The 27945-nt window shown below is 40.9% G+C and overlaps 1 protein-coding gene across 2 annotated transcripts in view; it reads right to left on the bottom strand.

The window, feature by feature from the left end:
- Nucleotides 1-27103, bottom strand: part of ZFAND3 (zinc finger AN1-type containing 3) — a 319579-nt gene extending 292476 nt beyond the window's left edge. For both annotated transcript variants that reach the window (XM_065886255.1, XM_065886256.1), the window contains exon 1: nt 27033-27103. In XM_065886255.1, coding sequence (XP_065742327.1) covers nt 27033-27103 — 71 coding nt within the window. The remainder of the gene's footprint in view (nt 1-27032) is intronic.
- Nucleotides 27104-27945: the final 842 nt, after the last annotated feature.

Genomic DNA, 27945 nt, shown 5'->3' with positions numbered 1-27945 from the left:
GTGGTTCTGAAAATAAATTTCTCCTAATCCCTATAGCTACTCAACAGATTCAGCATAACTTTAAGATTATTCATTTCAGGCTATAATCAAAAAGTCTACAAACAATACATGCTGCAGAGGATGTGGAGAAAAGGGAACCCTCGTGTTGGTGGGAATGTAAATTGGTGTAGCCACTGTGGAAAACAGTACGGAGGTTCCTTAAAAAACTAAAAGTAGGGACCTCCCTGGTGGCACAGTGTTATGAATCCGCCTACCAGTGCAGGGGACATGGGTTCGAGCCCTGGTCCGGGAAGATCCCACATGCCACAGAGCAACTGAACCCGGGTGCCACAACTACTGAGGCTGCATTCTAGAGCCTGAGAGCCACAACTACTGAAGCCCATGCACCTAGAGACCATGCTCCGCAACAGAAGCTACAGCAATGAGAAGCCTGCGCACCGCAACAAAGAGCAGCCCCTGCTTACGGCAACTAGAGAAAGCCCACGCACAGCAACAATGACCCAATGCAGCCAAAAATAAATTAATTAAAATAAATTTTACAAAATAAAATAAAAGTACAACTACCGTATGATCCAGCAATTCCAATTCTCACTATACAGTGGGAAAAAATGAAAACTTTAATTCGAAAAAATCCATGCACCCCAATGTTCATAGCAGCACTATTTATAGCTGCCAAGACATGGAAGCAACCCAAGTGCCCATCAACAGAAGATTGGCTTAAGAAGATGTGATATATATATACATATATATATATTATATATATATAAAATATATATGTATATATGTAACGGAACATTACTCAGTCATAAAAACAAATTGCCATTTACAGCAACATGAATGAACCTAGAGAATAAGTCAGAGAAAGACAAATAAATACATCATTTATATGTGGAATCTAAAAAATAATACAAATGAATCAATATTCAAAACAGAACCAGACTCACAGACAGAAAACAAACTTACGTTACCAAGGGGAGGCGGGGGAAGGACAAATTAGGAATATGGGATTAACAGATATTTTATACTTAAAATAGATAACCAATAAGGATTTACTATATAGTACAGGGAATTATACCCAATACCTTATAATAACCCATAATGAACATAACCTGCAAAATAAACAAAAAAGATTATTCATTCAAATGGGAAATAGTACCATACTTGAAGACAGGGTCATCTGCAGAAAACTGAGACATACTTAAGAATACAATTTCTCTCCCTCTCTTTTTTTTAAAGTAGTGATTGAAGATGAAAAAATAAACTTTCTTCTAAAAATTTTAGTTTAAGCCTAAAATTCTAGGCTCAAAGTTTATAATCACCACCTACCCTGTGGACAATAGAAACAAAAAGAAAAAGGGGCTGATTAAAGTTTATCCCAAGGCCTTCATCATTCACTATTTACTGATTAGTTATAATGTGCTCAGCACCATTATAAATTACAAAAGATACAAAAATGTATCCTTTATACAACCTTATAATAACAGAAATCTGGTAAGAGGCAGGAAATGCATACTAATTCCCTTGGCCAATTTTTCCAAGGGTCAACAAAGGCTCTTCTTTGTCCCACAAGCAATTCAACTGTACAAAAAAAATAAAAAATAAAGATGAAAATATTTAAACACTTGCTCTTCAACACAGCAATGACCTACCTAAAACAAGAGTTAACAAACTGTGGACATAAGTTATCTTTCATATCAGAATCTGAATACAAAATACCATTTAAAGCTCTTTTTTGATTCAGCAGGGCTCCCACAAACCACACATTTAAAAGCCAAGCCCAGCCAAAATCCTTGTAACATTTGGGAGGGAAAGTTTAAATTTCGAATGTTTAAATGGAAGAAAAGATGGCATGCTATATGTGAATAGAATGTGACAAATATTAAATGCAGTCCAGCTACTTGCATTTAACCTTCTATGTAAAGGAATTACCACTACTTACCAAGTAGTTTAGAATGGGAGTGTAGCATAGTGAAAGGAATACAAGCTCTGAGGAGTCAGGCCACTGATTCGCTATGCAAAATCTTGGAAAACTGACTAAGCTTCAATTTCCTTGTTTGTAAAACAGGAAACCACTATTTCACAACCACACAATTCCTATGAGGATTAGGAAAATAATACATATAAAGTGACAGTCATCCTGTAAATGGCAGCTACTGCTTCCAGTATTAATGTATATTTGAGCTAACACCTTAAAAAAAAAAAAAAGACTGAAACAAAAAGAAATTAGAAAATACTCTGAGATGAAAACAATACACCAAAATTTACAGGATGCAGTTAAGGGAGTGCTTAGAGGGAAATTTATACCTGTCTATGCCTATATCAAAAAAGAAGAAAGATCTCAAATCAAACTAATCTTCCACCTTAAAACATGAGAAAAAGAGCAAATTAAATGTAAAGAAAGCAGAAGAAATGAAATAATAAAGCCGAACAGAAAGTAATGCTATAAAAAAAGAGAAAAACTATAAAGTAAGTGAAATTAAAAGTTGGTTCTTTGGGCTTCCCTGGTGGCGCAGTGGTTGAGACTCCGCCTACCAATGCAGGGGACACAGGTTTGTGCCCCAGTCTGGGAAGATCCCACATGCCACAGAGCAGCTGGGCCCGTGAGCCATGGCCACTGAGCCTGCGCGTCCGGAGCCTGTGCTCCGCAACGGGAGAGGCCACAACAGTGAGAGGCCCGTGTACCGAAAAAAAAAAAAAAAAAAAAGTTGGTTCTTTGAAAAAAATCAACAAAACTGACGAACTTGTAGCTGGACTGACCAAGAAAAAACAGAGAGAAGACCCAAATTATTAAACTCAGGAATGAAAGACAGGACATCACAACCAATGCTACAGATAATTTAAAAGATATAAGGGAAGATGACTTTGATGAAAAGGATAAATTTCTAAAAAACACAAAGTACTAAAACTCACAAGAAACATTAGAAAATCTGAATAGACCTACAAGTAAGGAGATGGAATTGGTAATTTTAAAACTTTCCACAAAGAAAAGCCCAAGCACAGATGGATTCACTGATGAATTTTAACAAATATTTAAAGAAGAATGAATACCAATTCTTCACACTCTTCCCAAAAAATGGAAGAGGGAACACATCCCAATTCATTCTATGAGCCCAGTATTACCCTGATACCAAAACCAGACAAAGATATCACAACAAAACAAAACGAGAAATCAAAATATCATATAGTCACAAAAATCCTCAGTAAAATACTAGCAAACCAAATCCAACAACAAATAAAAAGGATTATACACTAAGACCAAACAGGATTTATCTCAGGAATGTAAGGCTGGTTTAGCATCAGAAAATTAACCAAACTAATAGATCATGTAGTGAAAGATTAAAGGACAAAAAACCACATTACAGTCTGAATTATACACAGAAAAAGCATTTGACCAAATCCAATACCCCTTCATGAAAATAAAGAAATAAACTCAACAAACTAAGGATACAAAGGAACTTCTTCATCCTGATGAAAGGGATTTACAAAAAAGCTAAAATCATCACCACTGCTAACTTCATTACTTAATGGTGAAAGACTGAAAGCTTCCCCCATAAGATCCAGAACAAGACAAGGATGTCTGCCTTCATAATTTCTATTTAACCTTGTATTACAAAGATTGGGGGATAAAAAGAAGTAAAACTATCCCTATTTGCAGATGACATGATCTCGTATATAGAAACATCCTAAGGAATTCACTAAAAAATTACTGGAGCGAAGAAGTTCAGCAAGTTTGCAGGATACAAGAATACACAAAAATCAATTGTATTTCTATATGCTATCACCGCACAATCTGAAACTGAGTATCAAAACAAATAAAATAGGTATACATTTAACAAAGGAGTGCAAGCCTTCTACACTGAAAACTATAAAACATTGTTAAAAGAAATTGAAGACACAGGACTTCCCAGGTGGTCCAGTGGTTAAGACTCTGCCTTCCAATGGAGGGAGCACTGGTTCAATCCCTGGTCAGGGAACTAAGATCCCACATGACATGTGGTACGGCCAAGAAAAAAGTAAAAGAAGTTGAAGACACAGATAAATGAAAAAAAAATCCCAACATTCAAGTGTAGGAAGACTAATACTGTTAACATGGCAACAGTCCCCAAATTAACCTAAGAGATGCAATGCAACCCCTTATCAAATTCTTAGCTGGTTTTGCAGAAACTGACAAGCTGATCCTAAAATTCATATGGAAATGCAAAGGACCCAAAATACGCAAAACAATCTTGATAAAGAAGAACAAAGTTGGAGGAATCACACTTTCTGATTTCAAAACTTACTAGAAAATAAGTATTCAAGACAGTGGGATATAGGCATCAATGGAATAAAACTGTGAGTCCACAAGTAAACTTTTACATTTATGGTTAACTGATTTTTGACAAGGGTGCCAAGACAATTCAATGGGGAAAGAATAGTTTTTTCAACAAATTGTGTGGGGGCAATCAGATTACCCACAAGCAAAAGAATAAAGGAGGAACCCTGTCTCACACTATATACAAAAATTAACTCAAAATGGATCAACAATTTAAACAGCTAAGACTTCAAAACATAATTTTAATGATACAACATAGTTGTAAATCTTCACGATCTTGGATCAGGCAGCATTTTCTTAGATATGACATCAAAAACACAAGCAACCAAAAAAAAGAAGATAAATTGGACTTCATGAGAATTAAAAACTTCTGCACCTAAAAGGACACTATCTCAAAAAAAATGAAAAACCACCTACAGAATGGGAGAAAGTATATATAAATCATACATCTGATAAGGGACTAGTAACCAAAATATATACCAATAAAAAAAAGGTTTATAACTCAACAATAAAAACACATAACCCAATTTAAAAATGGACAAAGGACTGAACAAGCATTTCTCCAAGGAAGATATACAAATGGCCAAGAGGCATATGAAAAGATGTTCAACATCATTAGTCATTAGCAAAAGCAAATCGAAACCACAATGAGATGCTACTTCATACCCACTACGATGGCTATAATCAAAAAGATGGGCAAGGATATGGAGACACTGGAACCCTCATACGTTGCTGGTGGGAATATAAAATGGTGCAGCCACTCTGGAAAACAATATGGCAGTTACTCAAAAAGTTAAACATCGAATTACCATATCACCCAGCTTCCCCTCCTAGGTATATATCCAAGAGAGTTGAAAACAGGTGTTCAAACAAAAACTTGTACACAAATGTTCATGGCATTATTCATACTAGCCAAAAAGTGATAACAACCCACAATGTCCATCAACTGATGAGTGAATAAACAAAATGTGGTATACCGGGACTTCCCTGGTGGTGCAGTGGTTGGGAATCCACCTGCCAATGCAGGGGACACGGGTTCGAGCCCTGGTCCGGGAAGATCCCACATGCCATGGGGCAGCTAAGCCCGTGTGCCACAACTACTGAGCCTGCGCTCTGGAGCCCACGAGCCACAACTACGGAGCCCGCGGGCCACAACTACTGAGGTCTGCACGCCTAGAGCCCGCCCACCACAACAAAGAGTAGCCTCTGCTCTCCACAACTAGAGAAAGCCCACACACAGCAACAAAGACCCAACGCAGCCAAAAATTAATTAATTAATTAATAAAAAAATGTGGTACTCCCATACAAAGGAATATTATTCAACCATAAAAAGAAATGAAGTACTAATACATGCTACAACACAGATGAAGCTTAAAACCATTCTACTAAGTGAAAGGCGGCAGACACAAAAGGCCACATATTTTATGATTCCATTTATATAAAATGTTCAGAACTGGCAAATCAATAAAAACAGAGAGTTAGATTTGTGACTGCCAGAGGGAAAGAGCAATGTGGAGTAACTGCTAATGGGTACATGATTTCTTTTTGAGGTAAAAATTTTCTGGAACTTGATGGTGGTGACAGCTGCACAACTTTCTGAATATACTAAAAATCACTAAATTGTACACTTTTAAAGGATGAATTTTAAGGTATGTGAATTGTACTTTCTATGTTCAATAATGTAATATTAAGGCCATATTCAAAAATTTTCAATCTCTTAACTAGAAAATGATAATCCCAAGGTTTTAGCTGAAACAAATAGCAGCAGCAGCACTTCAAACATGCATGAAATTCTGAGCCAGGAGATCAAGCACCACCTTTCTAATCTTTCTGGGTTAAAATACTGCAAGTTGCCCTTGTCTGCAGATCCAGCCAATGCCCTGGACCTTCTTGTCAGTCTCCATGTTGTAAAGCAGCAGGGAGTCAAAACAGCTTCAGGCTGGGTATTCCAAAATCCAGCAACAGCAAGTTGCCAATATACTTATGAGACTATTAAACCAAAACCATATAATTTAAAACAAATTTAAAGTGTATCTTTGTGTATTTACCATTAACACATATTTAACATTAACGTATTTACCATTAACACAAAAGTATACAATTGTACTTTAATAAGAGCTCATCTAAAAATTCAAATGACCCAACTGTCCTTGATCACAGAATTCAAATGCTGAAATGCTTAAAATTCCTTAAAGTCATAACATAACAGTCACATAGCTAAATAAACGGAAAACTTTATAGAAAATAACATGCAGCAAAATAGTATTTTCACAATACCTGAAAAATGCAGTTTGACCTTAACTCTCAATCACACTATGTACGGACTAATATGTACTCTCTTGTGTCATACTGACACACAACCATAATAATGAGTAAAACAGTACAGATCAGTATCAGCCAAGAAGTGTGTGCCCTCATATCACTTCAGATCTCACTTAATTTTTCATAAATATATACTGAACTTTATTTTTAAGAAACAAATTTTACTACCTCCCACATGATCAGTTTCTTTCTATGCCATCCCAACCTATGGGCAGGAGGTAGGGGGGGAATAGAGAGAACATATCTACCTATTGTCTTCAGCAACACAGATGCACTTCAAAAATATAACATGCAATTGGAAAGACTTCAGAAAAGACATCTAAATATTTATAGGGATGGAAGTGCAGACTAAACAGACTTCTTTCTAGAAAACCCAAAGCTGAGAAAGGAGGATTAAATCTATAAAATTAAGTAAAATATCAAGACAAATGAGGTGAGTGCAATCTTGTCCACCAGAAACTAAAGGACCTAAGAACAAGGTACCTCTTAAAATCTAAGATGTTGGAAGTTCAAGCTTTGGTTTTTTTAGAAATATAACCTAGAGTAGGAACCAAGATGGTGGAGTAGAAGGACGTGCTCTCACTCCCTCTTGCGAGAACACCACAATCACAACTAGCTGCTGGACAATCATTTACAGGAAGACACTGAAACTCACCAAAAAAGACACCCCACATCCAAAGACAAATGAGAAGCCACAATGAGACAGTAGGAGGGGTGCAATCACAGTAAAATCAAATCCCATAACTGCTGAGTGGGTGACTCACAACACATATACCACAGAAGTCCACCCACTGGAGTGAAGGTTCAGAGCCCCATGTCAGGTTCCCAACCTGGGGATTTGGCAAGGAGACGAGGAATTCCTAAAGAATCAGATTTTGAAGGCTAGTGGGATTTGACTGCAGGACTTCGACAGAACTGGGGGAAACAGAAACTCCACTCCTGGAGGGCAAACACAAAGTAGTGTGCGCATCAGGAACCACGGAAAGGAGCAGTGACCCCAGGGGAGACTGAACCACACCCACCTGCTAGTGTTGGAGGGTCTCCTGCAGAGGCGTGGGGGGGGGGGCGGGGGGGGCAGGGTTGTGGCTCACCGTGGGGACAAGAACACTGGCGGCAGAAGTTCTGGGAAGTATTCCTTGACGTGAGCCCTCCCAGAGTCCGCCATTAGCCCCACCAAAGAGCCCAAGTAGGCTCCAGTGTTGGGTTGCCTCAGGTCAAACAAGCAACAGGGAGGGAACCCAACCCTACCCATCAGCAGGGAAGAGGATAAAAGTTTTACTGAGCTGGCCCACCAGAGCAACAGTCAACACTACCCACCAACAGTCCCTCCCATTAGGGAACTTGCACAAGCCTCTTAGATAGCCTCATCCACCAGAGAGCAGACAGCAGAAGCAAGAAGAACTACAATTGTGCAGCCTGTTGAACAAAAACCACATTCACAGAAAGACAGACAAGATGAAAAGACAGAGAGGGCTATGTACCAGATGAAAGAACAAGATAAAACCCAGAAAAACAACTAAATGAAGTGGAGATAGGCAATCTTCCAGAAAAAGAATTCAGAATAATGATAGTGAAAAGATGCAGGACCTCGGAAGAAGAATGGAGGCAAAGATCGAGAAGATGCAAAAAATATTTAACAAACACCTAGGAGAATTAAAGAACAAACAAACAGAGATGAACAATACAATAACTGAAATGAAAAATACACTAGAAGGAATCAATAGCAGAAAAACTGAGGCAAAAAGCAGATAAGTGACCTGGAAGACAGAATGGTGGAATTCACTGCTGAAGAACAGAATAAAGAAAAAAGAATGAAAACAAATGAAGACAGCCTAAGATACCTCTGGGAAAACATTAAACACAACATTCACATTACAGGGGTCCCAGAAGGAGAAGAGAGAAAGAAAGGACCCAAGAAAATACTTGAAGAGATTACAGTCGAAAACTTCCCTAACATGGGAAAGGAAATAGCCACTCAAGTCCAGGAAGCACAAAGAGTCCCATACAGGATAAACACGAGGAGAAACACACTGAGACACACAGTAATCAAACTGGCAAAAATTAAAGACAAAGAAAAATTATTGAAAGCAGCAAGGAAAAAACGACAAATAACTTACAAGGGAACTCCCATAAGGTTAACAGCTGATTTCTCAGCAGAAACTCTACAAGCCAGAAGGAAGTGGCATGATATACTTAAAATGATGAAAGGAAAGAACCTACAACCAAGATTACTCTATCCAGCAAGGAACTCATTCAGATTCCATGCAGAAATCAAAAGCTTTACAGACAAACAAAAGCTAAGAGAATTCAGCACCACCAAACCAGCTCTACAACAAATACTAAAGGAGCTTCTCTAAGTGGGAAACACAAGAGAAGAAAAGGACCTACAAAAACAAACCCAAAACAATTCAGAAAATGGTCATAGGAACATACATATCAATAATTACCTTAAATGTGAATAGATTAAGTGCTCCAACCAAAAGACACAGGCTTGCTGAATGGATACAAAAACAAGTCCCATCTACATGCTGTCTACAAGAGACCCATTTCAGACCTAGGGACACATACAGACTGAAAGCGAGGGAATGGAAAAAGATATTCCATGCAAATGGAAATCAAAGGAAAGCTGGAGCAGCAATACTCATATCAGATAAAACAGACTTTAAAATAAAGAATGTTACAAGAGACAAAGGAAGGACACTACATAATGATCAAGGGATCAATCCAAGAAAAAGATATAACAATTATAAATATATATGCACCCAACACAGGAGCACCTCAATACGTAAGGCAACTGCTAACAAGTATAAAAGAGGAAATTAACAGTAACACAATAATAGTGGCGGGGGGAGGTTTCCCTGGTGGTGCAGTGGTTGAGAGTCCGCCTGCCGATGCAGGGGACACGGGTTCGTGCCCTGGTCCGGGAAGATCCAACGTGCCTCAGAGTGGCTGGGCCTGTGAGCCATGGCCGCTGAGCCTCCACGTCAGAGCCTGTGCTCCGCAATGGGAGAGGCCACAACAGTGAGAGGCCCACGTACCGCAAAAAATAAAATATAAATAAAAAAGAAAATTACAGACTAATATCACTGATGAATATAGATGCAAAAATCCTCAACAAAATACTAGCAAACAGAATCCAACAACACATTAAAAGGATCATACACCGTGATCAAGTGGGATTTATCCCAGGGATGCAAGGATTCTTCAGTATACACAAATCAATCAATGTGATACGCCATATTAACAAACTGAAGAAGAAAAACCATATGATCATCACAATAGATGCAGAAAAGGCTTTGACAAAATTCAACACCCATTTATGATAAAAACTCTCCAGAAAGTGGGCATAGAGGGAACCTACCTCAACATAATAAAGGCCATATATGACAAACCCACAGCAAACATCATTCTCAACGGTGAAAAACTGAAAGCATTTCCTCTAAGATGAGGAACAAGACAAAGATGTCCACTCCCACCACTATTATTCAACATAGTTTTGGAAGTCCTACCATCGCAATCAGAGAAGAAAAAGAAATAAAAGGAATACATATTGGAAAAAGAAGTAAAACTGTCACTGTTTGCAGATGACATGATACTATACATAGAGAATCCTAAAGATGCCATCAGAAAACTACTAGAGCTAATCAATGAATTTGGTAAAGCAGTAGGATACAAAATTAATGCACAGAAATCTCTTGCACTCCTATACACTAATGATGAAAAATCTGAAAGAGAAATTAAGGAAACACTCCCATTTACCACTGCAACAAAAAGAATAAAATACCTAGGAATAAACCTACCTAAGGAAACAAAAGATCTGTATGCAGAAAACTATAAGACACTGTTGAAAGAAATTAAAGATGATACCAACAGATGGAGATATACCATTTTCTTGGATTGGAAGAATCAACATTGTGAAAATGACTATACTATCCAAAGCAATCTACAGATTCAATGCAATCCCTATCAAATTACCAATGGCATTTTTTACAGAACTAGAACAGGAAATGTTAAAATCTGTACGGAGACACAAAAGACCCCGAGTAGCCAAAACAGTCTTGAGGGAAAAAAACAGAGCTGGAGGAATCAGACTCCCTCACTTCAGACTATACTACAAAGCTACAGTAATCAAGACAATAAGGTACTGGCACAAAAAGAAATACAGATCAATGGAACGGGACAGAAAGCCCAGAGATAAACCCATGCACCTAAGATCAACTAATCTATGACAAAGGAGGCAAGGATATACAATGGAGAAAAGACAGTCTCTTCAATAAGTCATGCTGGGAAAACTGGACAGCTATATGTAAAAGAATGAAATTAGAACACTCCCTAACACCATACACAAAAATAAACTCAAAATGGATTAGAGACTTAAATGTAAGACTGAGCACTATAAAGCTCTTAGAGGAAAACTTAGGAAGGACACTCTTTGACATAAATCACAGCAAGATCTTTTTTGATTCACCTCCTAGAGTAATGGAAATAAAACCAAAAATAAACAAATGGGACCTAATGAAACTTAAAAGCTTTTGCACAGGGCTTCCCTGGTGGCGCAGTGGTTGAGAGTCCGCCTGCTGATGCAGGGGACACGGGTTCGTGCCCCGGTCCGGGAAGATCCCACATGCCGCAGAGCGGCTGGGCCCGTGAGCCATGGCCGCTAAGCCTGCGCGTCCGGAGCCTGTGCTCCGCAACGGGAGAGGCCACAACAGTGAGAGGCCCGCGTACCGCCAAAAAAAAAAAGCTTTTGCACATAGACAAGACGAAAAGACAACCCTCAGAATGGGAGAAAATATTTGCCAATGGATCAATGAACAAAGGATTAATCTCCAAAATACATAAACAGCTCATGCAGCTCAATATTAAAAAAACAAACAACCCAATGTAAAAATGGGCAGAAGACCTAAATAGACATTTCTCCCAAGAGGACACACTGATGCCCAAGAGGCACATGAAAAGCTGCTCAACATCACTAATTGTTAAAGAAATGCAAATCAAAACTACAATGAGGTATCACCTCACACTGGTTAGAATGGGCAGCATCAGAAAATCTACAAACAAATGCTGGAGAGGATGTGGAGAAAAGGTAACCCTCTTGCACTGTTGGTGGGAATGTAAATTGATACAGTCACTATGAAGAACAGTAAGGAGGTTCCTTAAAAAACTAAAAATTGAATTACCATATGACCCAGCAATCCCACTACTGGGCATATACCCAGAGAAAACCGTAATTCAAAATGACACATGCACCACAATGCTCACTGCAACACTGTTTACAATAGCCAGGTCATGGAAGCCAACCTAAATGCCCATCAACAGACGAATGCATAAAGAAGATGTGGTACATGTATACAATGGAATGTTACTCAGCCATAAAAAGGAACGAAATTGGGTCATTTGTAGAGACGTGGATGCATCTAGAGACTGTCATACAGAGTGAAGTCAGGCAGAAAGAGAAAAACAAATATCGTATATTAACGCATATATGTGGAACCTAGAAAATGGCAGAGATGAACCGGTTTGCTGAGCAGAAATTGAGACACAGAAGTAGAGAAAATACGTATGGACACCAAGGGGGGAAAGCGGCAGCGGGGTGGGGGTGCTGGTGTGATGAATTGGGAGATTGGGATTGACATGTATACACTGATGTGTATAAAATGGATGACTAATACAAACCTGCTGTATAAAAAAAAAATAAATTAAATTTTTTAAAAAATAGACAATGTCATGGGGTAAGGAAGTTAATTATCTAAAGTTTAGCATAGCTTTAATTTCTTTTCTTCCAAGTAAAATTCTATTTTATATATTTCAAAATGTTATTATCGTATGTTAATTTTTGTTCTATCTAACCTTTTATCTGCACATAAATATTCTATGTCTAGAATAAAGCTAATAAAAAAATTTAATTTAACTTAAAAAATAATAAAAGATACAAAAAAGCAACAATAAACAAGTGGGACTACATCAAATTAAAAGGCTTCTTCTGCACAGCAAAGGAAACCTTTAACAAAATGAAAAGGCAGGGCTTCCCCGGTGGCGCAGTGGTTGAAAGTCCGCCTGCCGATGCAGGGGACACGGGTTCGTGCCCCGGTCCAGAAAGATCCCACATGCCGTGGAGCGGCTGGGCCCGTGAGCCATGGCCGCTGAGTCTGCGTGTCCGGAGCCTGTGCTCCACAATGGGAGAGGCCACAACAGTGAGAGGCCCGCATACCACAAAAAAATAAAAAATTTAAAAAATGACAAGGCAATCTACAAATGGGAGAAAATATCTGCAAATCATATATCTGATAAGGGGTTAACATTCAAAATATACAGAGAACTCATAACTCACTATCAAAAAAACAATCCAATTAAAAATGGGCAGATCTGAACATTTTTCCAAAGAAAACATACAGATGGCCAACAGGTACATAAAAAGATGCTCCACATCACTAATCATCAGGGAAATGCAACTCAAAACCACAATGCGATACCACCGCACACCATTAAGAACTGCTATTATCACAAAGACAAGAAATATCAAACGTTGGCAAGGACATGGAGAAAAGGGAACCCTTGCGCACTGTTGGTGGGAATGTAAATTGGTGTAGCTGCTATGGAAAACAGCATGGAGGTTCCTCAAAATATTAAAAAATTGATCTACCATATGATCCAGAAGAGAATGAAAACACTAATTCAGAAAGATATATGCACCCCATGTTCACTGCAACATTATTTACAACAGCCAAGCCATAGAAACAACCTAGATGTCCACCAATGGAGGAATGAACAAAGAAAATGCGGGGTGTATATATATGTATATATATATACACACACATATATACATACAATGAAATATTATTTGGCCATTAAAAAGAATGTAATCCTGCCACTTGCAACAACACGGATAGACCTTGAGGGCATTATGCTAAGTGAAAATAAGTCAGAGAGATAAAGACAAATGCTATATGATCTTACTTTTATGTGGAATCTTTAGGGAAAGAAAGGTCGCATATAGAAAACAGATTGGTGGTTGGTGGTGGCAGGAGGTGGGGGGGGGTGAAATGAGTGAGGAGGTCAAAAGGTGCAAACTTCCAGTTATAAAATGAATGTCATGGGACTGTATTGTACAGCATGGTGACTATAGTTAATAATACTGTATTACATATTTGAAAGTTGCTAAGAGAGTAGACCTTAAAACTTCTCATCACAAGAAAAAAAAATTTTTTTTTTTAAAGCTGCTTGGCCAAGTCCTTCAGAATTTCACCTATTTTTATTTTTTGGCTGCATTGGGTCTTCGTTGCTGCACACGGGCTTTCTCTAGTTGCGGCGAGCGGGGGCTACTCTTCATTGTGGTGCATGGGCTTCTCACTGCTGTGGCTTCTCTTGTTGCGGAGCACAGGCTCTAGGCGCCCGGGCTTCAGTAGTTGTGGCACACAGGCACATTAGTTGTGGCTTGCGGGCTCTAGAGCACAGGCTCAGTAGTTGTGGTGCACAGGCTTAGCTGCTCCACAGCATGGTACCTTCCCGAACCAGAGATAGAACTTGTGTCCCCTGCATTGGCAGGCAGATTCTTAACCAATGCACCACCAGGGAAGTCCCGAAAAAAATTTTTGTAACTACGTATGGTGATGGATGTTAACTAGATGTTTTGTGGTGATCATTCTGCAATACCTACAAATATCAACTCATTACGTTGTACACCTGAAACTAATATGATGTATCAGCTATACCTCAATTAAAAAATACGATTCAAGTACACTGATATGCTATCTAATTCATCAAAATGTACACTCAACCTTTCTAAAACTAATCATCTCTTTCCCACAACATGCTCATCATCTTCCAGATGGAATCACTTCAACTTAAGATCTTCCAAAGTATAAACCTTCTTCTACCAAACCAAACTTCACACACCAGTGACAGATGGCATTAGTGCCTGCTTCTACAGTTTCACGATGGACTTAGAAATAAATGGATTCACAAATAACCTTTCAAAAGCTAACTAGTGTGTAGGCAGAACTTATATACCCACCATATGTGACTGACCATCTTTCACCCAGTTGCCCATGTCAGAAATCTTGCTGCCTCTCTTTCCTTTCCACCCCGCAACGCCATCCCCCATCCAGTCTGTCTCTGCCCTTACACTCAAGCCCTCCTCTGCAGTCCCCACTGTCCCAGTGCTATGGAGTGAAATGTTTGTGCTCCCCCACCGGAATTCACATGTTGAATCCTAATGCCCAGTGTGATGGTATCTGGAGGTGAGGCCTTTGGGAAGCAATTATATCGTGAGGGCTCTGCTTAGATCATGGGATTAGTACTGTTATAAAAGAGGCTAGAGAGAGGTCTCTCATCCCTTCCACCATGTAAGGTTACAATGAGAAGACAGCATCAATGAGGAAGCTGGCTCTCCTCAGACACCAAAGCCGCCGGAGCCGTGATCTTGGACTTCCAGCCTCCAGAACTGCGAGAAACAAATTTCTGTTGTTTATAAGCCACCAGTCTATGGTATTTTGTTATTACAGCCCCAATGGACTAAACTACCCAGGTTTCAGCCTACATTCATTCTCAGCTCTCCTACTACAGCATTCACTCAGGGTTGCTTTATCTAGGGTTCACAGACTCTCTAATCCACATATAGAAATGCATTTAGATCTAACTGGTTTCCTTTGTAATCCTAAGTAATTTATTTTATGCATTGTCCTGAAAAGGGGGCTACAATCTTCACCAGACTGCCAAAGACATCCACGGCCCAAAAAGGTTTATGGGCTCTAACTGGACTCTGCTTCCATGCTTATATCCTCCGACTCTCCTCCACACTGCTGCCAAGGTAAAGTTTTTGAAATATAAATATCATCTGTCATCCATACTTAAATCCTTAAATGGTACCAACTGCTTCCAGGTAAAATCTTAACTCAACCTTCCAACAATCAAGTAGGTTCATGACTGGCCCCTGCTCATCCCCCCAGCTTCATCTTGCCTCCCGCCACAAATGCAGCTAACATCCTGAGTTGAATCTGCAATTCCCTGAATTCAGCAAGCTTTCTCACTCCTCTCTGCCTTTGCATAAGCCGTTCCCCCTGCTTGGAAAGCCCTTCCTCACCACCTCCACATGGTTAACTCCTGCTCATCGTTTACTCCCAGCTTAAGCACCATCTCCTCAGAGAGCCCTCCTGGCCATCCTCCACTCCCAGTCTCGGTAAGATGCCCAGTCAGTGCTCTCACAGTACTCTGTGATGATCTCCCATAGCACTTTCCTCATGGTGTTTTGTCCATTTACTGTCTGCCACCCCTTCCAGCCTGTGAGCTTTCTTAAGGCAGAAGCTAAAATAGTATAACATGCCTAGCAGAGCTCAAGACACACAACAGAATGCTTAACAAATGCTTGCTGAACAAGGGACAGGCTCTGGAAAATAGCCAAACCAGCCAAAGTCCAGTCAGAAACCTCATCAACTAATGAGGTGGCACTGGTCTGGAGATTACCATAAATGCAAATTGCCAGTTGAGGCAAGAAAGTTCTGCATCTATTAATCTGCCACCAATGCTCCTTCATTCAAGGCTGGGAAGTCAGCCCTTAAATTTAATTACCCTGGTCAGGCACTGTGTCAAGGGGCTTGACAGGCATTAGAGCTCACTAAACCTCAAAACAACTCTAGTATATTCTTTTTTAAAGAAAAAGAGGCAAAGAGGTAAACTGCCCAAAATCAAGCAGAAAGTTATAAAGTTTTCAACCCAGGTCTTTGATTTCAAAGCCCATTGCCTAGCCACTGAGCTCAGCTGCTTTTCTGGAGATGAGATATCAGCATGCCCTGCATCTTTGGAGGCATTCTGGAAGAGCCTAGGTTGGATGAGAGGGGGCCCTTCATTAGCCTCACAGCAAATAAGAAAGGTCTTATTCCTCCAACAAACGCTACGCACTACTATTAAATTCTTTAAAATTTAATGTAAACTCCCCTACATGTATTCATTGAAAACTCTTTTAAATGGGAAGGGCTTGTGAGAGTTTTCTCCCCCAAGAACAGCAAGTAAAGGAGGAAATGAGCAAAACTTTGTTGAACTCTCCACACCAGGCTTAGAGGTTGAAAAGGGAGATGAAAAATATCAATATATCCCAAGGAATGGAGTTGGTTGTGGCAATACCAATAAAAAAAAGAAGGCAGAGTCTCCATGGTCTGCTGCAGAGACACCACTAAGCACCATCCTTTAACTGGCTGAGAAGGCTTAGCAGAAGAAACAGCCCATGGGCTTCTAACAGATGGAACACTAATTTTGCTGAAAGCTGCTGCCACTTCCACTAAACTTTAGTTTGGAATGTGCACCACAGCTCTCATCCTATGATCTTTAGCACTTCCCTGTAAGACCTCTGGGGACTCACATCCAACACTTCAAGAAAATACAGAATGTTTTCTTTAATCTCACCCACACCACCTGTTCACATTAGCTTCTTGAGCCCTTACAGATGTGGTCACGTCTCATATTTTGACTAGAAGTTGGTGATCACAAAGCATCTTCATTCCTAATTACCACCACTCCACATTTCCCCATCCTCATCCTCCTTGCACCCCAGTTTCCCCCTTGACCACCTTGTGTGCCCTTACTCTTCCAACTCACCTCCAAATCAGGTGTCTGATACTGTCCAGTGACTTTTCTGCATCCCAAATTTCAACACAAAACCAACACAGTCCATTCTTCCTGTCCCTAACTCCAACCAAAAACACATACAATGTAAGTATCTAATTTATCTACAATGAAAACTATTCAGGTAAACCTAGGGGCCTTTCAACTATGGGATTATAAATATCTAGTCACCAGACAGCTTAAAACCAAAAAGAAGAAAATGCAGCCTTTAGGGACACATACTTCCACAGATAAGATTTTACTGTGACTATCATTTTCTAAATTAATCCATACTGATATTATTGAGATTATAAAGCCCCAAAGAGACTCTTAGTATACATCATGTAACACTCCACACTTCTACTCAAGACTGTATCTTTATCACTTGTTACAGCAACTGTTCCATGATTAGATCCTGCCCCACATTCAGTGAAGAAAAAGATTAGCTTTACAAATAAAATGCATAGTTTAAACACATCTTGAAAGAGCTTCAGTACTGGGGGTGGGGGGGATGACATGAACAACAGGTAAAGCTAATTAACAGTGACATATACACAGAAACAGGGAATACAGGTCTCAGAGAATACATGATTATGTCCCCCTAATCAACAAAAGAATAAAACAAAAGTTCCTCTAAGCAAGGATTTTTGTGGATCAACGTGCAAAAACACACCTTTATTTTTAAAGGTGAGTACCACAGCTCTGTGTTATGTTAAAAGGGAAAGGCAAGCTAGATAAAACTGTATAGGGTCATACACCGTGAAGATTTTGTATATACACACAAAGTTTCATATGCAAACACAAAGACTCGAAAAACCTGGTTTTCTGAATTTCAGTGGCATCTGAAGAAAAGGAAGAATACCATCCATCCATCCCCAGGACAGAAACCAAGCAATCATAAATCTAGAAACAACATACACTGAAATACACCACACTCTCTCCCACCTCCAGTTTATTATTTCTTGCTGGTTAATACACACCTGGACAGTTAAGAATGACTGTATTATTCAATCTATTTTGTGTCTCATTCATTATGTTGAAAAAAAAATTCTTTCAGGAGAGAACTTTCCCAGCACATCTATCTATATAAAGCACTCTAAAAAGGGCTGAAATTGAAAAACAATGACCTGAAATAGGCAGAGACTTTGAAAGCATGGACATGATCAGTAAAGCCCCCCACCCAATCTATGTTCTCCGAATTCCTGCCCCACTTTTCCCATTAGGTACCCATTAGCTAGAGAAAACTTCACACAGCCTGTTCAGGAATGCTACCAGCACAACCATGTAAGAAAACCAAATGACTGCAGGAAGAGTATCTGCGATACTTTTGAATAATGAGAATACTTCTCCTTCTAGGAAGTGTGGCTAAGAGTGTGATTATTCATATAAATGCACTTCAACTTACCTGTGTGTAAGAGTCCAAGAGGTAGATAAGACACGAACAACTGTTACTCCATGTCACTCCACTTTAGCAGAAAGAAATGAGAAAAGGCACTCCCCAGAAGGTCCCAAGTGCAACACCACCAACCTAACTCTTTACCAGGACATTAATGAGGCAGCAATGAGGCTAAATAGAGCCTGTCCACAAACTAGAAACACAAAATGCTGTGGTGTGGTCTGCCCTCATCCCCACTTCTCCCCCAACCAGAGTGGTCACAGCTGCAATCCATGATCTTTCCCAGGACATTCTTCTGCCCTAACACAAAACTCCACCTGTCTATAATACAGGACATTTGGTACAGTTGAATGAACAAACGCAGTTAGCTAGCACTACAACTTCTTCCTACTGCATTCTTCCTTCCTGCAGCAGTGAACAGCTGCAGCCACAACTTCAGATGTCAGGCACTGTTTGCAGCTCTGTCCCCTGGCCTCAAGGATGACATGGCATTTTCATTCATCTTGTTCCACTCCCTCAGTCTGATACATCACAGGTCAGTTTGGTTTTGCCCACTGCTGCTGGATATTCCAACATACTCCACCTTCCCCTGTACAGAGGGACTTGAATTTACCAGAAAATCCAATGCATTTATCCTTAATCATATATCAAAAGCTGTCATATGAGATTTACATTTGTGAATCTACAAAAGTCATAGTCCAAGGTGAATACCTTCAAAACTTATCTCACTAAAGAGAAAAAAAAAAGATTCTGTATTAGTCCAACATCTCCCTGTATAGGCCTCTGAGGTTGCCAGTTTAATAGACTTAAGAAAGGGGCAAAGATGACTGACCCAAAAGCTAACATGAAAAAAAAAGTCCAAATTATAGACTAACTTGTACTGAAATTTTAGTTCCCAAAACTGATCAAAGGAGCACTTTCCAGTAATCTGAATTAACAATAGGACTGCTTCCCCCTTTGGAAATAAAATATGTTGGAGTTGGGAAAAAAAACAACAACAATAACAGAGCTAAATCAAACGCCCCACATTTTCAGAATATGAGAGAAAACAGGGATCTAGAGAACTCACAAGAAAATAGGCTTGAATGTCAACTGTTTCTTAATAAAACTAGAAAAAAAGCAAAATAAAATAGGCTTGAAAATCCTGGCTGCCTATCAGATCAACATTCTAGAAGAGCACTGTCCAACAGAACATTTTGGGAGGATGAAGTGTTGTATACCTGTGTTCCCCAACGAGGTAGCCACCAGCTACTGAGACACAGAGTACTTAAAATATAGCTAGTGTAACTCAAAACTGAATTTTTAATTTTATTTCATTTTAATTAGTATGAATTTAAACTACTACATGTAGCTAGTGGCTACCATACTGGACAGAACAAATCTAGAATGCGGTCTTAGATTCTGGTTATTAAAAACTTCAAATAAAGCTGCTTCACCTCCCTTCTGCATTGAACACACAGAGGAAATTTCTTCCTTATATCTAAATATCTCATTCAGCAACATAACTTTGTTACATAGGGACCCAGCCCAAAGCAGGATCAGCCTGTTTCTCAAAGTCCCTACCAGAACCGGGAGACATCAGTGTCATCCACCTAGTTGGAATGAAGGCCCTCTTTTGCAAACCACTCTGACACAAAGTCCCACAACAAGCCTGAATCTGGACTGTTTTGTTTTGTCTTGTTTTGCTTTTTTGCGGTACGCAGGCCTCTCACTGTTGTGGCCTCTCCCGTTGCGGAGCACAGGCTCCAGACACGCAAGCTCAGCGGCCATGGCTCACAGGCCTAGCCGCTCCGCAGCATATGGGATCTTCCCAGACCGGGGCACGAACCCATGTCCCCTGCATCAGCAGGTGGACTCTCAACCACTGCGCCACCAGGGAAGCCCTGGACAGTTTTTTAAGTGTACGATTAAAATTATACAAGTTTTGAGTTGTGACTGGTCAAATTCCTACATGTAGCTTTGATCAGATACTGAACTTAACCTTTCTTCAAAAGAAAAAAGAACTTTTAACCTCAATCTTGATCTATAATTATTGTGGTAGTTCAAAACTTTGCATCAGTGTGCACAGACACACCTCCGTATGACCTAATAAAAAAAATCCAAATTATATTAGTTCTCACCATCTTCATACTCTGCCCTCAATAAGTAATATTTAATACACTAGAGTTTCATTTCAAAAAACTTTATTCAAAGAATTCTTGGCCCTCTGATTTTTCCAGCTAGAAAAATGTTAACTTGTAAAAATTAATGTTAACTTTAATACTATTAAAGACTATGAAGAGATTTTTAGTCAAAACTTTTCAGTAGACTTAAAGTGCTATGTTCTCTTTTTTTGGTGTGGTGGGGGCGATGAGGGGAGGAGAGTGGTGAATGGGAAGGAGATGAATGGGGAGGAGAAGAGAATTATACCAAAAGAGCCTATATCCTATACGTTAACTGGATCTAACTCTAAAAAGCTACTGTCTCAAACCAATGTAAACAAAGAACATGTTTTCTTAAAAAATAAAATTATCTCCCCATGTTCCATCACTGCAAAGGGGCAAATTTTTTTGGATACTCAAATGTAATCAGGAAAATGGGGCAGATAGATAAACGTATTGACAGTGAATACTTCATTTAAATCATGCTGCATCTTCAGATGCACACAAAATTCAAAAATGCAAAGTAAAACTGCATGACTCCTTGGTATTTACCCAAAGAAGTTGAAAACTTATGTCCACAAAAACCTGCAAATGGATGTTTATAGCAGCTTTATTCAAAATTGCCAACACTTGGAAGCAAACAAGATGTCCTTCAGTAGGTGAATGGATAAACTGTGATACATATAGACAATTGAATCTTAAAGTGCTAAAAAGAAATGAGCTATCAAACCACAAAAAGACAAGGAGGAACCTTAAATGCGTATTACTAAGTGAAAGAAGTCAATCTGGAAATGTTACATACTGTATGATTCCAACTATATGACATTCTGGAAAAGGCAAAACGATGGAGTAAAAAGATGAGTGGCTGACAGGGGTTGGGAGGAGGGAGCGATGAATAGGTAAGAGCAAAGAGGATTTTTAGGGCAGTGAAACTACTCTATATGACACTGTAATAGATACATGTCACTATAATTCATCCAATCCCACAGACTGTACAACACCAAGAGTTAACCGCAGTGTAAACCATGGACTTCGGGTGATAATGACATGTCAATGTAGGTTCATCACTGTTACAAATGCACCACTGTGGTGGGGATGCTGATAATAAGGGAGGCTGTGCATGGGAGGGAGCAGGGGGTATATGGGAAATTGCTGTACCTTACTCTCAATTGTGCTCTGAACCTAAAACTGCTCTAAAAATATAAAATCTTTAAAAAACAAAAAAAGTAAAACTGTACAAATGAGCTGTTTTGTGTTTAAGAGAATGTTTAAGGGGGTTTTATAATCAGATGGATAATTAGTGACATCACTGGAATGAACATTCTACTGATTAACTAGTGATTCGTGCTGTGTTCACATGGAATTTGAAAGCCCAGGTTAAGCTGGTTGAAGTGTGGCAACATGTTCCAATTGGGAGACAGAGACTGATAAATCAAAAATGTGTGAGGGCCACACACTACTAGGAGCCAAGCAAACTTGCCATATAACTCACAGAGTGACAGAAACAGAGTTCTACAGCAATTCCCTAAGCCTGGGCTCAGAGAAAATAAAAGAAACAATAAAAATAAATAAATAACTTCTGTTTAAGCTAACTAGTCAGTATCTTGGTTGAATCAACTTTCTACTAGTAACCATTTCAGGAACAGAATTTATTTTGTGAGATTACTCTTGATCTCTGCCCTAACTCCATCTTTACTTAAAATTCATCATTATCTAGCAGATCTAGTTGGTAAGTAAAATGCTTCTCAACAGAATAGATCACAAAAATGAAATACTAATAAAATCTATTTCCCTAAAGAAAATGTACCCATGTAATATTTCTTTTATGACATGATTCATTAGAAAATAAATCATAAACATCTTTTTTTTTAATCAAAACAATGAATCGTTTACCTAATACATCCCATATCTAAAATACTCCAGGGACTTCCCTGGTAGCACAGTGGTTAAGAATCTGCCTGTCAAGCAGGGGACACGGGTTCGAGCCCTGGTCCAGGAAGATCCCACATGCCGGAGAGCAACTAAGCCTGTGCGCCACAAGAACTGAGCCTGTGCTCTAGAGCCCACAGCCACAAGTACTGAGCCCACATGCCACAACTACTGAAGCCCGCGTGCCTAGAACCCGTGCTCCACAACAAGAGAAGCCACAGCAATGAGAAGCCCGAGTACCGCAACGAAGAGTAGCCCCCACTCGCCGCAACTAGAGAAAGCCCGTGCGCAGCAACAAAGACTCAACGCAGCCAAAAATAAATAAATTTATTTAAAAAATAAAATACTCCATTATTCCCTAAATATCAGACTGAACACCTATGTCTACTACACTTTAAATTTACTTATGAAAAGAATAACACTTCTCAAAGTTTCCATTAAATTACATTGTGATAGAGACTGTCTCCAATTATAAAGGCAGAATATCAGTAACTGTAATTAGATATTTATACTTAATATGCAGAATTCGAAAATAAAGTCCATCTTTCCCCCATCCTAATTAATTACCCATTCTATCACCCTATAATACACTCAGGATATTCTTATTGTCTTCTTCCTGTATTTTTTTAATAATATTCTAGGTCTGCTCTTTCAAAAACTTTTGAAAATATCTGTGAAGATTCTATATCCCTCAGTACATTCTGTAGCTTCAACTAATACCGCTTATATCTATATGATTTAAAAGTGCTTTTACATATGTATTTCAACTAAAGAAAATGCACCAATTGACTATTTCATTTCAGATTTGACAATTATAAACTAGCATGATTCTTTGCATGATTACTGAATGCCTAAAATAAGCCAAGAAAATGCTCATGCTCATATTTCACTAAAAGTTTTAAGTCCATGTCTCAGGGAAAAAACCATTTATGGTCATTAACCCTAAAAACATTTATGTGTTATACAAACACCTTGCAACTTTAGTAAAACTTCAACAATTTCCGAGGTAGCAAAGTTTCCCAGTGGTCTCTCTGTAACACATTAACTTAATTATCTACTCAATTTCACAATATAAAACCAAGGAGAAAACTAGAAATTCTGAGTGTTCGAAACACTAACACATTTGCACTGCATGCTCCTCTAGGCATTCTCCTTTCTCATTGCAGTCCCACAAGACCCACCTGAAAGCTATGTTAACCAACCCCCACTGATTGGTGTCCTGAGTGTACAATGCTGGGCAGCAAGTCCTTCTGCCTAAGTCACTAGAGAGAAGAGCAATCCTAAAGGAACTGCCTTTAGTCTGCTAGTACCAGAACATTCTGCTAAGAGGCTCCTCAGCAAAGGGCTGGGTGTGGGCCCTGGCTAGCTGACTTCACAGACCTGCGGCTTCCGCAGAGTGCAATGCTGACTAAAGTTTCCAGAGACACAACACACTCACCTTCATGCTCATGAAGGGCAAGGGCAAGTTACCTCCTGAATGGCTTTGACATCTACTTCTCTCCATTCTCCCTGGCCACTATACAGGTATAGTAATCCCCTGGGGATCACTCCTCCTGATAAGTCTTCTGTACCTCTGGACTTTACAACATGCCACAAACATACAGACACCACATTCACAAACACACACACACACACACACACACATACACAGGCCACCCTCAAGATCATCTAGTAATCTTTCACATTAAAGAAAATCACCTCACAACCCACTCAAAGTTCTTCAACAGCTCCCCAGTGCACTCAGGATAAAAATCCAAAGTCATAAGCATCACATATGGGGCCCTGTATCACCAGTTGCTCTCACCATCTCAGCCTCATTTCTAGCTGACCCCTCTTCACAATCTACCAATCCTCTACAATGAACTTTCAGCTGATCAAATGTGTAGTGCTCTCTCTAATATCCAGGCCTTCATCCATGCTCTCCCCTATGCCTGACAGAAAACACCCTTCTCCCTATCTATTTCCATTCTCTCCTAATCTTCCTGCAGGCTTAGGCTGGCATCACCCTCCAGGCTATCTTCCTCTACATCCACCTCAACTGGAGTAGGTGCCCCTCCCAACAAACCCTATTCCAAGCCTAACACACTTCATTGTAACTGGTGTTTTTACTCCTCTATGCCCCCTGCTCCCAGAGAATGGTGCCAGTGCCCCTCTTGTCTACCATATCAGAGGCACTCAAATATTTGCGAAATACATTATAAGTTTACTTAATGAATATAACATGAATGTAGCCCATGCAATAAGGGAAACGTTCAAAATCAGTCACGATATAATGGAAACTAGGCAGCAATTTCGTTATACTTTGGTATAAACTGCAAACTACACAGGCGCCTTTAGGAAAGGTTAAAACATTACACATTAAAAAGAACAGCTTCCACCATAAAGATATTAGTTTCACCTAACTCTTGTTAGGCAAACTGCAGTTCATAAAAAGTGCCATATTGAAAGTATCAAAAAAGCAGCCCTGGCTGCTTATAAGTCAACTATGGCATCAGTGTAACTATTCCTCTCTACTACCAAACTCTCCTTGCATTACTCAGAACCTTGCTCAGTTCCTAAGTCTTGATGTAAATCTTTTAATGTGGGTTCCACTCATAATAATGGTCCCAAAGACATTAACATGTTGCCAGGAAATAGACCTCTGATACATCCTGGGCATTAGCTGCCACTGGCAGCCACTTTCTCTGAGCCACATGTCTTCTTATGAGTTACAATCTGAGGCTTGTGACACCAGATTTTTCCAGGGCAGCAGACTGATGTCATAAACGTGATGGTACTAAGCACTCTACAGAGCTCATTAGCTCCACCCTGAAATCCCAGAATGCAAAGGCAAGTTTCCCGTCTATAAATAATGCCTCAGTTTTCCCATCTACAAAAAGAAGAGAGAATGGTTCCCACTTAATAAGATTCTTGTGGGAATTAGATTGCCTATGAAAGCACTTAGCAAGCAACACAATTATTTTCAAGCCAAAAAGAAGGGGAGACTATAAAACCTAAGATATTTTCACATCTTCAGAACTTTTGGTAACGCCGTAACTTATTTTTCGTTAATATCCTTTCACCAAGAAATTTTTGAGAAAGAAAAGGCTGAAAGATGAGAAAATTAGATTTTTTTTGTCATAACCTTTGGATATGACAAACTCCACAGAAATCTACACTAAGATCCACTTTCTAATCTTTCTCTGCACTCCCAAAAACCATAGCCTTAATTTCTACCTCAATCATCCCTAGGATCTGAGAGACAGTAAAGATAAAATACTTCAATACATCTTCCCAAGATGCCCTCACCAGAAATAATCATTTCCTTACTGCCTCTATGCACCTCCAAATATACTGAATCTTTGGAAAATAAAACAAAAAAAGAGATAAATCACAAAAGCTGGCCTTCAAAGTCTCCAGTTTCCTTACAACAGATCTAGAATCATAAATTATGATGGAGGCACCTGTCTGGTAACAGGGGTGGCAATCCATAAAAACTCCAAGTGTAACAAGAAGAATTTAAACTGTAACTACAGGTGGAAAAGTTAATTTCCCACCTCAAATATTTTCACTTTAACACAGGATGGCCAAGCAATAATACAGGCTGGCCAAGGTGAATATTTTTATCATTTAAAAAAAAAAATGGGAACGGAAGGGAATTTGAGCCAATTAAGCAAGTTGGCTCTCACGTTCCTAAGCCAAGCTGACTTGAGTTTTTTTTTGACAAGGGAATCTTACAGACCTTCTGAAACAAACGTGTTTTAAATAAGATGAGACCTCAACAGTCTTGTAACTTTACCCAAGCCTGGGTTCTGGGCTCGACTTTTAAAAATGGGTGACGTGTGAACAGCTTCCTAAAAGCAAATGGGGCACTAGGATATAATTTAGGAAGTGATGATGCAAGTCTCTGGGGGACAGGGAGGAGGGGAGGTGAAAAAGTCAGAGGAAATACCCTCCTGGTTCCTGGGCACCAACTCATACCAAGGAGGGGAGGAAGGGCTGGACTCCACAAGCCAAGGGAAGGGGGCACCCCAGCTCCAGCGGGAGGTGCCAACGCCGCCCCCTCATCCCTGAACGCAGCCCTGCCCCCCTCACCAGTAGCCCGGCCGGCCCCTTTCGGCCCGAGCCTCTGGCAGCCGAGTCTCCGAGGGTGGCAGCGCACCCCCAGCAGGGCCTTCTCTGCCCACCCCCAGCTCCCCACCCGGTGCCCCTCCCCAGGACGCGGCCCCTGCCCCCTCCCCGCAGGCCCGGCCTGGGCCCAGCCCCCAGGGTTCCGGCCTCCCCGGGCCGCGAGGCCTGCCCGGGCAGCCCCGGCGCCCGCGCCCCGGCCCCCGCCCCCACCCAGCCGGGCACTTACCCCCAGAAGCCGCAGGGACAGCGAGGCGGCAGACTGGGCGCTTTGCTGCGCTCGCTCCCGGCATCTCCCATGGTGCTCGGCGGCAGCGGCGGAGCTCGGCGGCGGCAGCGGTGTTAGCGGCTGGGCCTGGGCCCCGCTCGGAGGAGGAGGAGGAGGAGGCGGAGGCGGAGGCGGAGGCGGAGGCGGAGGCGGCGGCGGCGTCGGGGGGCTCGGGGCGGGGGGAGGGGGAGGGAGCGGGCGCGCGGGCGGGCGCGAGTCCGGGGCTCCGAGCCGGGATTCCAGGCCGGTCAGCTGGAGGCGGGCCGCACCACTCGGCCTTCGGAGATGGGGGGGCCGGGGGGGAGTAGAGGGAGGGGAGCTGAGGAGGTGGGGCGTACGGGTGAACCGAGGACCACGGGGGAGGAAGGAAGTCCCGACGCCCTCGGCAGCTCCCACCGCCGCTCCCAGCCAGAGCGATGTCCCGTGCGGCGGCGCTGGGAAGGACCTGAGGCCCCCCGCCCGCCGGCTTCAGCGTAGCGGCAGCCGCTGTGAAACCAAGGGCCCCGCTCGCTCCGTAACACCCTCCCCTCCCTCGGAGGCTGCGCTGACCGGACAATGGCCGCTCCGCCCCCTCCCCTCCTCACGCACCCCTCCCAAGGAGTCACAATGGTCTCGCCGGGGGGAAGCCGCCGCCAAAGCCCAGCAGCTGATCAGCTGGGATCCGGGCGTGCCACTTTGTTCAGCGCCTCAAAGGAAGAGGACGGGGCCTTGAGCAAAGCCGAGACCGTAGAACTATCACTCAATGACAGGCCTCGGAGGCTTTCTTATTCTTGGAACTTTTAAAATCTTAAGGAAACTTACCTTCCCCTGTCTGAAGAAGGGGAGCAGGCTTCTGAATACTCTGGGGCACGTTACCTCCCCCCCAAACGCGAAT

Source organism: Phocoena phocoena, chromosome 10 (assembly GCF_963924675.1).
Source record: "Phocoena phocoena chromosome 10, mPhoPho1.1, whole genome shotgun sequence".
NCBI lineage: Eukaryota > Metazoa > Chordata > Mammalia > Artiodactyla > Phocoenidae > Phocoena > Phocoena phocoena.
The sequence above is the reverse complement of the archived record's forward strand: the minus strand, read 5'-3'. Positions and strand labels throughout refer to the sequence as shown.